The sequence below is a fragment of the Epinephelus fuscoguttatus genome, linkage group LG12, assembly GCF_011397635.1.
Source record: "Epinephelus fuscoguttatus linkage group LG12, E.fuscoguttatus.final_Chr_v1".
Taxonomy (NCBI): domain Eukaryota; kingdom Metazoa; phylum Chordata; class Actinopteri; order Perciformes; family Serranidae; genus Epinephelus; species Epinephelus fuscoguttatus.
In genome coordinates this window covers 9,878,499-9,891,045 of record NC_064763.1, presented here as the reverse complement: position 1 = coordinate 9,891,045, position 12,547 = coordinate 9,878,499, and the positions used below count along the sequence as shown (strand labels likewise).

At 42.0% G+C, this 12,547-nt stretch overlaps 1 protein-coding gene across 9 annotated transcripts in view; it reads right to left on the bottom strand.

Annotated features, from left to right (window-relative positions):
• acaca (acetyl-CoA carboxylase alpha) overlaps positions 1-9,880 on the bottom strand; it is a 39,159-nt gene extending 29,279 nt beyond the window's left edge. For 5 of the 9 annotated variants that reach the window (XM_049591284.1, XM_049591287.1, XM_049591289.1 and 2 more), the window contains exons 1-16: positions 9,752-9,772; positions 8,676-8,934; positions 5,944-6,076; positions 5,600-5,738; positions 5,282-5,391; positions 5,103-5,184; positions 4,895-4,993; positions 4,139-4,245; positions 3,477-3,587; positions 3,062-3,271; positions 2,802-2,972; positions 1,331-1,492; positions 990-1,153; positions 696-846; positions 385-488; positions 48-275 (exon numbers count right to left, since the gene is read on the bottom strand). In XM_049591284.1, the coding sequence (XP_049447241.1) occupies positions 48-275; positions 385-488; positions 696-846; positions 990-1,153; positions 1,331-1,492; positions 2,802-2,972; positions 3,062-3,271; positions 3,477-3,587; positions 4,139-4,245; positions 4,895-4,993; positions 5,103-5,184; positions 5,282-5,391; positions 5,600-5,738; positions 5,944-6,076; positions 8,676-8,905 (2,201 nt within the window). In that variant the 5' untranslated portion in view covers positions 8,906-8,934; positions 9,752-9,772. Of the gene's footprint in view, positions 1-47; positions 276-384; positions 489-695; positions 847-989; positions 1,154-1,330; positions 1,493-2,801; positions 2,973-3,061; positions 3,272-3,476; positions 3,588-4,138; positions 4,246-4,894; positions 4,994-5,102; positions 5,185-5,281; positions 5,392-5,599; positions 5,739-5,943; positions 6,077-8,675; positions 8,935-9,751 lie in introns of all 9 variants that reach the window. The other 4 variants (XM_049591281.1, XM_049591283.1, XM_049591280.1 and 1 more) reach the window with 2 other exon arrangements.
• Positions 9,881-12,547: the final 2,667 nt, after the last annotated feature.

The window sequence follows — 12,547 nt, the reverse complement described above, 5'->3', positions numbered from 1 at the left end:
TTACAGCTCATTTAGTACTGACAATTTTATTCTAAAGTTCCTCCTACCTGTCCACCTCTTCCTTCATGTAGGTAGTGTAGCTGCTTCCATCATATGACAGCAAAAGACCTCCATCACTGAGGCGATGGACATCCACCTCAGCAGAGGAGTTGTTCATGATGACGACATAGGAGTTGGGAGACTGGCGGGTCACTGTCAGGACGTACTTAGTGCCTTCATAGATCAGCTCCACGTCCACAGTGTTGAGTAGTGTGTGTGCTGGCAGCACCTGGCCCCTGGTCGAAGAGTAAAAAGCGTCTTACATTTTCTATTCAAGCACTGCACAGGTTTCCTTTTTACCAAGTATCTACTGGTTGAAATGGATTACTATGGCATGTCACATACCTTTCCAGAGAATGCAGAAAGTTGGACACACTGTTCCTCAGATTGACATCTGCCACATGTAGCGCCCCGCTCACAATTCCCAGCATGGTATCGGGACGTTCCGCCTGCACACAACATACACTTTACTTCTTAGCCAAGAAAACCAGACATTCAAACTTTAATTCAAACCGCAGTAGGACAAACCACAAGGTCTTACTAGTATCTCAACACTTAGACGTAGCGTGGTTTCAGCACCGACATTAAAATATGAGTCAGTATGTCAAACTTATATTAGGGCCTCCAGTGGTCACGGATGGAACATCGCTGCCTACCTGCATCTTCTCTGAGATAAGCCTGTCCAGCCAGCCAGTGTCAATGCTGTTGTGCTGAAAGCTTTCAGTCTCCAGCAGCTTAATGAGGTATTCAACTGTCGTCCTGAAGTCTCCTCTGATAGACAGCTCCTTCAGAGCCACCACCATGTTACTAGAACAGACAGACACAACCATGTATATTAGCAATAAAAACAACTGCATAACAATTATCTCCAATGGTGGATGTATATTAAAATTAGCAATAAATAAATCAGTGATATTTCTGACACTGCAATGTTTTTGGTGGGTACTCACGAGATGGCTTCTTCTCGATTCTCTCCCCAAGAGAAACAGTGTCCAAACTGTGAGTCCGCAAACTCATGCAGCCCTCCAGCTGCTGCAACACTGAAGTAGCCCCACACGTTCTTATTGCTTCTGAAGTTCAGCTCTTGCACTGTTCCGGAGCTCGGCTTGAAACCCTGCAATCACACCATATTTCATCTTCTCATAAACTAAACCAAAAACAGCTAATCTGACATTAGGAGAAGAGTAACAGAAGCAATAACAGCGGCCTTTATTTGTGGTGCCACAGAATTACAGAGCAAAAAAAATTACCTTTATCTGCAAATATTTTGTGTACCAGGAGGGTACCTTACCTCATCGGGGTTTTCACTGGTGATACGTGCTGCAATGACATGGCCCCGTGGGGAGGGGGCTGTTGACAGACCCTCAAAGTCAATGGGAGAGTCTCCCCAGGGCTGGACCCCGTAAAGCATCCTGATGTCTTTGATTCTTTGAAGAGGAATACCCATAGCAATCTAAAAGGAGATAGTGGTATTAGTACAGCACAAGTTTATGCACTGGATAGGGATGGAAATCAAGAACCGGTTCCAGTCGAGAACCAGTTCTAAACTACGGAATTGTATGCCTCCAAGCTTATCAATTCCTTTCATCAATGCCGGCATGTTTTTCTGACAGGTGCAGACTGCAAAACAGTGACATGAACCTAATGCGTCTACGCTGCTGGAAACTTGCAACAAGGAGTCATGGCAGAAAGAAAGAGACAGTCCAAAGCTTCATTTCATAAAGACAGATGACACCAGTGATGTTTGCAATTGCAGATAAAAAGATCATTTCAAGTAAAAGTGGAGGCACTAGCAATAGGCTGAAACATCTTGCTACACAACATGGGCTTAAATTCTAGGAATGCCACGTACTAGGTAATCTATGCTTGATTGTCACTGCTGCACTGCAACATGTCTGTAACCGAGGGTTAATATCCTGTTATCATAACATTAACACCAAGCTGCGTCACATGCATGGCCTTTGCTCACTTTGTTTCTACACTGTATTCAGACTGATTATAAAACAGCTGCTTTGACACTGAAAATCCGTGTAGGCATACTTTTTTCCAGACAGAAAATTGAAAAGGAATCAAAGGAATTGGACCAATGAGCAAAATCAATAATGGAATTAGTATTGATAAAATAATACTAATTCTCATTCCTAGCACTGGAACAGACATACATACATAGAACATTACTGAACAGGCTATCAGGCCATGAACAAAGAAAGTAAACAACTCATTATGGAGCATATATGGATTATGAATGTATTTGCATTGAATAAACAGCATTAGTTTGCCCCTGCATGCTTAACTGACAGTTGTCAACATCATGATTTTTAGTTTTATAGACGACAAACAAACAAAATCTTTCTGACAAACAGTGAGTCCTGTTGTAGCCTGGAAAATAAGACCTGCATCCTTTGTGCCAGACAGAGTGTGTCACTCCCACAGTCATATCCAATCAGCTTGGCTGCAAAGCTTTCCCAGCAACACTGCCCTTCAGCTTGACTGCCACTGACCTATTTACACACAATCCTAAACACTGCAGAACAGACCATGTGACCAAGTGCTGCTATAACCACTGGATCTACTACACCATTGCTGCATGTTGCCTCCTTCTTTTGCAGTCGGTTGCCATGGAGACAGGGGGCCTGTCTAGCGCTGGGCGGTGAACCGTGCTAATTTGTCTGCTACAGGACTGTCACAGACTCAAACGCTCTGTGTGTGATGTAACCGAGCATGCTCTTGTAATGCTGCAGGCGTGTTGGGGTGGGACTGACCTGCAGTTGGGCAGCGGGCAAGTTGACATCAGCCACCATCTCAGTACAGGGGTGTTCCACTTGCAGACGAGGGTTGAGTTCCAAGAAGTAGAAGCTGCCATCCTGGCTGTAGAGATATTCCACTGTCCCCGCACTGACATATCCCACCATCTTTGCCAGCTTCACTGCACACTGAGGAGAGAAAACAACTGTGTTCAATTTACTTATCTCCATTTATCTTTAGCAATATGTAAGTACAAACAACGCTAAATGGGTTGTACCCTTTCCATGTCCTCAAACACGTCAGAAGTGGCGATGGTAGCAGGAGCCTCCTCTATAATTTTCTGATGGCGTCGCTGCACGGAGCAATCTCTACCAAACAGGGAAATGGCATTGCCGTACTGATCAGCCAAGATCTGGACCTCTAGGTGGCGGGCATGCTTGGCTAGCTGCATGACAAAAATAGGGGATCCTGGGACTTCCGCCTGGACCTGGAGAACCAAAGACAAAGTAAATCCCTGCAGCCACCAAATGCTCAAAACCCCTTTTCTAAATGTCTGTACTTTTTTTGCCCTCACTGAATCCATTTTCCCGCTCGGACCTCTAATGATACATTCAAACCTTATTCTATAATGTGTTACGTCCTGCATTTATTAAATAAATTAAATGCTGGGTTTAGTCTGAGTTTTTTCATACCTGTCTGAAGAGGTTAGGGAAATCATCAGCACAGTTGACTTTACGGATGCCTTTGCCTCCGCCTCCCTCCGAAGCTTTCACCATGACGGGGTAGCCGATTTTCTCTGAAGCCTGGCAATGGAAACATACAGCTTTTCGGCAAACATGCAAAAATGCATATGCAACATTTATTTGGCATTATAGATGAAGGAGAGGACTGTCGACTTTAGGAGGGCTGGAGCAACTCACGCCCCCCCTACAGGTGGATGGTAAAACTATGGAGACAGTACACGGTTTTAAGGTCTTGGGCATGCACATCACAGACACTCTCTTGGAGCCAGAACACCATCTGTACTTCCTAGAGGGCTACAGAGAGCTGGTATGTTCATATCCATCCTCTTCAGGTTCTACAGATGAACTATAGCAAGGGCTCCCACACTTTCAAGGACTTATCAGTTACTTTCCGGCCCAAATTTCCCTCAAATTTGAGGACTCAACACAGTTCAATGCTGGTATTTATTGCTTTGTTTTAGTTCCCTGTTTTTATGTTTTGTATTATAGCCCAAGGGCACTATATGACCCTCCTGCTTTATAAATAACCTGTAAGGAGAGGAATGACAATAAACTTCAACTTAATTACTTAAGGACTTAATTATGACCTGCCAGTTAAATGACATGCTTACCTTCAGGCCGTCCTCCACATCCTGGATGCAGCCAAGCTCATATAAGTCAGTAGGAACATTGATTATTTTCTTCTTTTGGTTGTTCTCTGACCATTCTACTGTCAGGCCTGAGAAAAACGACAGATTGCATATTTACATACAAGTAAACACCTACCTAGTTTAACAAGTAGTTGCAGTTTACATCCATGTCTGTCTAGACTCATACAATAATGTATGTTGTGAAGACTTAATTTAATAAAAAGGTACTATGTGTATTTTGGTAATGCAGAAGTTATCACTATATATTGATGTGTATGATTCTAGTGAATCATTTTCCAATGAGAAACATGCTGTCTTCACTTAGAGACTATTTTTCCAGAAGAGAACAGAGGACTGATAAAGAGCTTTCTCACATGGTCAATATCAGCAAAACCAATGAGCTTGTGGTGGACTAACAGAGGAGCATGAGGAGCCCTAGGACATGAGGTCACTGTCATATTGACCTTTGACCAATAATCGGCATCATTTCATCCTTGGGTCCAAGTGGATGTTTGTGCCAAATTTGGAGAAATTCCCCGAAGACGTATCTTGGATATCGTGCTCACGAGAATGGGACGGACAGACAGACAACCCGAAAACATAATGCCTCCAGCCACAGCTGTTGCCTGATGTATTTTTTTTTCCAATAATAAAAGATTTCCTTTTGGATTTTCAAAGCTGATCATAAACAGCCTTAATAAAAGTCTATCTTTGGACCCCACACAAACTGTGACCTACCTGCGCCGCTCCAGGGCAGGGTTGGAATGCCAGCTGTCTGAGCAACGATAGACGAGGCAATCTTGTCTCCTAGAGCCCACATAGCCTGACTTGGGGGACCTGGGGAAGAAGTAAGTAATAAAAAAAAGCATTTTTTATTGAGTAAACTGATACCGTGAAGGTAAATTAAAGGGTCAAAGTGATAGACAAAGTAAGAAAGTTCTCTTACCCATGAAAGCAATGCCATTCTTGTGAAGCAGCTCTGGGAGTTTGGGGTTCTCTGAGGCATGACCCCATCCAGCCCACACTGCCTGTGAGGGACAACAGAATGACAATGGATATTCAATCAACAATACAATTATTAATTACTGTGGGAAAACTGTAGATAGATTTAGTGTTTGGTGGTACCTGAACGGGTATGCGTTTAGCAATGTCCAGAATGAGCTCGACATTGGCATAGTTGTTGTTATTGGTCCCTCCTGGCACAGGCACATAATGATCTGCCATTTTGATGTACTCTGTGAAAGACAGAACCACAAGAAAACAAATTCCAAATCATCGTTCTCTAGTCACATTTACAAAACTCCTTATTGGGTACTAGTGGACTCCCCTCTGAATTAGCTGTGGTGTTTGAAGTCCAGCATTTTGCCATGTCACTGGAACTACAGGTAGTACGCTTACTCAGGTGTTTTACATGTTCAGAGAGCTCATGCTAAGGCGCCTCACCTGCATTGGCCTTCAGGTCCTCTGGGGTCACCATGACAACAAAACGGATCGCCCTTTCATTGCGAAACATCTCATAGGCCCAGCGGCGGATGGAACGCATGCATTTGACTGCTGCAATGCCATTGTTGGCGATAAGCACCTGGGGAAGCAAAATAGTTCAGTTACTAATGTTGATCAGCTCACACAAATTAAAATACTTTATTAATCATGGCTGGTCACAGATGCAAAATGACTTTACACTCATTATTAAAGAGGTTGTACAAATTACTGAGATTTATTTCTGAATATGACATGATTTATTCTGCCCATCCTTTCAAGAATGTGTTAAATAAAAAAACCCTCACCTTCTCGATAACCTTGTTGCCACCAAAGCGGGTGACAAATTCAGCAGGGGAGGCCACGGTGAAGTCCCTCTGGAGGTCAATACGCCGGCGATCTCTACCTTGCTTCACCAGGTGCAGCCCTGACATGCTAGGCCTTTGTAAGAAAAAAAACAAACAGCCCATTCACCCATCACCTCAAGTTTAGTCAGAACAGGTTATTGGGGAGCTCTGCTAATAACAGGCATTTAACTCATAACAACTGACAAGGCCTTAGAAAATTGACCTGCCAGAAGCAAACTATCACGCAAGTCTTTTGCCAGCAGTTGCGCTTTAAAATAATTTATGTTCACAGCCCAGAGGATAACGAGACACTGATATCGCTTCCTGTTGATAAGACTGGTCTAAAGAGGAGGAATTAACTACTGTCTCTTATCTTAAACTTTATAGCTTGTGGGTAAGTTGCAATCATCTTAATCTATCACTAAGTATAGAGAACATTTGAAAACTCAGTAATGATAGGAAAGGGGGTGAGGATTTAGGAGTAAAAGTAAAGGGTCAAGAATGATATGTTTAAAAGTGAAACAGTTTGCTTACAGTATGACGGTGCATAACATATAATGCATAACAGAGCAGGACACTTCCCCAAACATTTCTACGCTTGTGCAAGTGCCTCCAACAGGACTTGCAGAGCTCTTTGAAATGAGCCCACCACCAAGGAAAACCATAAACTGTAGTGGGCACTGAGAGGAAGTGTTGTCGAAAATATTGATTTCTCATTACATATTTATTCTAAATACATGAAACAGAGGGTGGCACGGTGTGCAGTGATTAGCACTTAGCAAGACTGTTCTGGGTTCGAACCCACCAGACAGCTGATGCCCTTTTGTGTAGAGTTTGCTTGTTCTTCTCTTGTTAGCATGAGTTTTCTCCAAGTTCTTCAGCCTCCTCCCACAGTCCAAAGACATGCAGGTTAGGTTAATTGTTGACTGTAAATTGCCCACAGATGTGAATGTGAGCGTGAATGGCTCTGTCTCTATGTGTCAGCCCTGTAATGGTCTAACCCAATGTCAGCTGTGACAGGCTCCAGCCCCTCACTCACTCTTATTGTTAATGTTTCCTAGAGTCATTCTGCTGTTCTCTGCTACTAACCAAGAAAAGAAAAGCCATTGTTGTAACGTCATAGCTTTTATATAATTATCTTAAATTATATACTTATATACTCTCAATGTCAATTTTTCCCTGTGGTACCAAAAATGGAATCAAATATTGATATTTTCCAAGGTATTGAATCAAAGTTAGAAATTCCAGTATCGTGGCAAAACTGGTGGGTAGTACAGGGGGAGGGATATGACCATCAGGGGGGCGTGACAGTATCTGGGCTCATTTGGCTGATTGTTTTCTGTGGCCTGATACTGCATGATTGCATCACCGTAGGCTTACCAGCACAAGGCAAATGAGTCCCTACTGAATAGAGGCTCGGCCCATCTAGCTGTGAAACCACTAGAGTGTTTTTTTTTCTGTCCTGTGAGAGAGACAACTGGGGGGGGGGGGGGCACACCCCCATCTAGTATTTCTAGTTTTAAATGCTGTTCCCTGTTGTTTCAGTTAAGCCAAATGTCTCTCATCCTCTTTGTCCTTGGTAAACTGATGAAACAAAAGCAGACTGGACAGAGCAATGAACCCAATGTCTTGTATACAGTAGATAATGTGGCTCTAAAATTAAGTTTTCTAAATAGCACACAAAGTATGTGAACAGCCAAAAACAACACTATCCACATGGCCACCAGCATAATATAACAATCTTTAGAAACCAAATAACATAAAAAAAACCAACATAAAATCATTTTTAACCTAATGGAAAGGAAGAATTGTGTAATTACAGGGAAGTTATTCTGTAGGCAGTTACCTACATCACTATCAAACCAACTCCTCTGTGAGGCTTTGGGAGAAAAATGTCATTCACAAGCCCCTGTCTGTGAAAGTGACAGTGGAATGAGAGGTGTGGGCAGCCCAGTAAGACCGGAGGCTGGCAGAGGGACTAAAGACTGCCGCAAGCTTTAAACAAAGTTCTGTTGCTACTGAAAAGTTCCTTTCAACGGTTGGCTTGGAAATTTGTGATCATTTTACCAACATTCACAAACCAACATACTGAAGTCTATGCCTACTTTCCAGGCTTACCACACAGACTCAGGAGGACACAGGCAAACCATTTAGCAATGCGCAGCTAGCGAAACCACATTCTTTCACACGTGCTGTAGAAGGGGCTACCCAGCGTAGGAGGAGAAGTGTACACACTGAACTCTCATTTTGGAGTACGGGCTTGCTTCGACAAGTTTAATCTCACGAGACAGCATTTGAATTTGTACATTTTCTATTTGTATCACATATTTGCAAACCACTAAGAAATGATGTAATTCAATTCATGATGTGTAATTTTAATGCATCACCCTGAGTGCAGTTTGAGTAATCCAAAAATAATGGAATTGCCACTGAGACTACTTATCTTGAACCCTAAAAAACACAGTAACAATTTTCAAGTCAGAAAAATGTTTTAAGTCGCTAAAACATGGGACGCTCTTGAATCAAATTTGTCTGCATGCCTGACAAAAGAAAATGTTTAGAATACTTGAACACATTTTCAAAGAAAAGCCTGTATCCACATGTACAACTCATATCATAATCCCAATGTTCATGTTGTAAATGATTCTTGAGAAACTACAGGTAATGCCAACAGACCAGGTTTGCATTCTAACCTCAGATTGTGCATGGGGCCTTCAATGTGGTCAAATCCCATTTCAAAGGTGCTGCTGGAGCTATCAGAGGATGGTGACAAGGAGCGAGCGTCCTTTTCCTCAAGCTGCAGGTCAAGCTTCCCTTGGATTTCATCCTCCGAGTTCTCCTCTGACACTGATCCCACAATGAAGTGAGAGTGCAACGCCGTGACGGAGGGGCTCTTCTTAGCAGCACCATCCTGCTGTGCCATGGCTGGGCGACACGAGCAGGCTGCAATTACTGGCAAGAAACACAACAGTGGCGGCAGCGGTTATAAAGGAGACACAGAGTCCAAATATCAGGAGACAGTGTGACACAAGACCGCCTTGACTGACCGGCGATGCTGTTTGTCATATTGCAAAAGTGGGTTACATGAACTTAAGCATCTTGATAATGCAACTGATATTGCAACACTTGGACTCAATCTAGGAGCATCAGTACAGTGTGTGCAGGATCTGAAAGAGTGCCATTACTGGACATGCATAAAAAAAGTTGTATATCAGATTGCAAGGGTTGAATGACATTTGCATGTAATGCTGTTCATACTGTTGTCAGTAACCATACAGTATCTACAGCACTGTTTCAGCCCTAAATATTTGCAACCCCATGAAACAACACTGCCTTTGTGAGGCACATGCATTCAAACAAACAAACAAACAAACTATAAAACATGTAAAAATCCTGCCTGCATGTGAGATACACTTAAAGTGTGTCTACCAACTGAAACCAATGCAGGCAAAAACACTTTTAACCCATCATGTAATGGTCAACACAGTTGTATGACCACATTGCATGTTGCATACATTGATTTCAGGGCACAGTTGGCTGACAAAACTAGGTAACAATGAACTCCTATTCCACTTCCTCATTTAGTAAACTTACCAAAACGTCCTATACAATGTTAATTAGCATTACCGTATGGAAACAATAAGATTTCTTGTAACTGTCATGGTGCTGTCCGACCTGTCTCCGTTTCCTCACGTTGCTACAACTTAAGTTTTTTTCCACCTGCTCGGGCAGGTGGTAGGAGTAGCCTCCCAGGTAAGGCACACCTTACCTATCGATAGCTGCTTGTGGGACCAGAAAAACAAGCCGAGCACTGCCAGACACGCTGCAAACATGAGCAACGGGAACATTACAAAATGTCGAAAACCGCATAACAGACCGAAACTTCTGACTCAAGCCGTATTTTCTTAACCGGCAAAGCTAGCGAACTGCTTTCTAGCTAGCTAAGGTTAGCGTTAAGTCAACTACCTGTCAAGTCAGAGCTCGCTGCCTAACTCAGCCGCTACAGATACACTGAGGCGGGGATGCTAACAGCGTAGCTAGCTTACTGTAATACAATTATAATGCCACCGTAGTGTCTCTAATACAGTGCTGCTGACTGTCTGCAGGTGTACTGTACTCCACTGCAGCGTGGTCGGGATCTTCTGAATGCATCTGATGACAGGCAGACATAATCTGTGATAACCATCTCAGCTAGCAACTCACCGGTGGAGATACACCGAAACGGAATCCTGAAAAAGTTTGTGTCCGGCAGATCGATAATTTAGTTATGTCTAGCAGACATCTCCGGTTCCAGTGATGATGACAAAATCACATCATGATGAGGTAACAGACGCTTAAACAGCAGAGAGTGGGGTGATGTGATGATGCGCAGGCAGGTTACTCCTGGACATTGACCTCTGACAGGAGCTTCCGCTATAGAAATAGAATAGATAGAAAAGACTGTGTGTATGCTTGAATGCATGTTTGTGGGTATGTGTGCACATGTATGTGCATATGTGAAGCCTTTATGTGTATGTATGCGCATGGACGTGTATGTATGAATGTATGTAAGAGAATATATGTGTTTGTATGGACATATGTGTGTAAGTTTATGTATATATTATATGTAGAATTCTTAAACTGCATTTCCTGTGAATGATGTTCTTTTACTTTTTTGTTTTTCATAGTGTATGGTACCGTACACCACTTTGTAACTCAGATTTAGAAAGGTGCTATAGAAATAAAGTTTACTGTTATTATTATAATTATTAATTATAATAATTATTATATAATTATCATTATCATCAGATGTTTTAACAGCTAACTTAAAAAATGAAACACTGATGCTGAGGTAGGAAGAAGAGGAAGAGTAACTGCTATTTGATGGTGTTGTTTTATCAGTGCAACCCCAATAAAGCACATTGCAATAACAATATCAATATACACTATTTGACTTCCTCTTCCAATCACTAGGCACTTTCATTGCACATAGGCCTATTTAATTAGTGATGGCATAGTCCCAGTTTCAAATTAGATCAAATTTAAGAATAATGGTTTACTATTTATGTTTTTGTTCTGTGTTGGGTGTTTAAAGTATTCACTACCTACATGAGTGTCTTAACGCTTTCTGATTTAGTGATAGCTCACTTGGCTGCTGTAGGGAATTCATGATATTTCATAACAGTTCATAATAATAGGAAGTACATAATGTATATACAGTAGTCAAGTGTTTACGTTGACCTTGTTCTACATCTATTCTCTTTGTGTACAACATCATCAATCGTTATGTCAAAGAACAAAGTTACATCTTACCTGTGTTGGCGGATAACATTCACTGTACGGTAACTACTTTGTATCTATTTAACCTAGATCTAGTATGGTGCTGTTCGCAGAGAACCAATCGGATTTCAGAGCGATTTTATGGGCGGGGTTTAGAGGAGGGTTGTAGAGCAGCCTTTGGGGCTCTGAGTTATAGGAGGGGCGGATCCCGGAAGAGGTTGTCCCTGCTTGTGCATGGCGTGAACTGCATGTGATGTCTGCAGTAAAACAGTGCTGATGTCTGGGGCATGGTCGATACTACATGTGTGTTTTGTCTCATAAAATGTTCCACAGTTTAAGTCCTTTGTTATCGATTGTGAAGCAATTTGCAAACTTGCTTATCTTACACGTGAACTACAAGACAGTTGTTAGAATTACAAAACCACCTCTTATCATGCAGTTATGACAACAATAAAGCTGTAGGACAACACCTCGAGTCTTTGGGCTGTAAATGTCGAAAATAGTAAATGTGAAAGGAGCTCAGTTTGGAGAACTCTTCCCCTGTACTGCCAAAGATCAGATTCAGAGCAATGACACTAGTCAACAACAGAAGAGAAGACTTGTCTTATTTCCTGACTTTTTTTTTTTAGTCTTGCTTAATGTTAAAGGTCAGCTGTGAGGGTTGGTGACACAAAACATCAAAACAGACCAATGGATGAACAAGTATAGTGGCATGAAAGGTTTGGGTTGAATAGTAGAGCAAAGAGGAGATAAACTGATCTCCAAAAGGCATGAAGCTAAAGATGGAACATGCTTTTCAGCATTTTAAACAAGATTAAAGTATTGTTCATGTTCCGTACAATTTTAGAGTGGGAAAAAAGTTTGGGCACCCCAAGGCATTTGAACTCTCAGGGTGTTTTCACACTTTTCAGTGTTTTTTCCTTTTCAGCCCTCTAAGCGGACTCTGAGCGGCAACTCAGCATTTTTTTGTGCATATGTGAATAATCCAAGAGAACTCAGACCCCTCTGAAGTGAACCATATGGTAGAGCTGAAGTTCACCAGAAAAAGAACTGAATTATTTTTCAAATGAACTGGCAATATGAATACAAAAGGAGCTGAGTCCCTTTTCTGACGGTCCACATTTTGGTGGACTGAGTTCGGTTCATTTAAAAAGGACCATGTGTGAAAACACCCTCAGACAACTTTTATCAGGGTCTCAGACCATAATTAGCTTGGTAAGACTATGGCTTGTTCACAATCATCGTTAGGAAAGGCAGGTGATGTAAATTTCAAAACTTTATAAATTATTATTTGTCTCCTGAAACC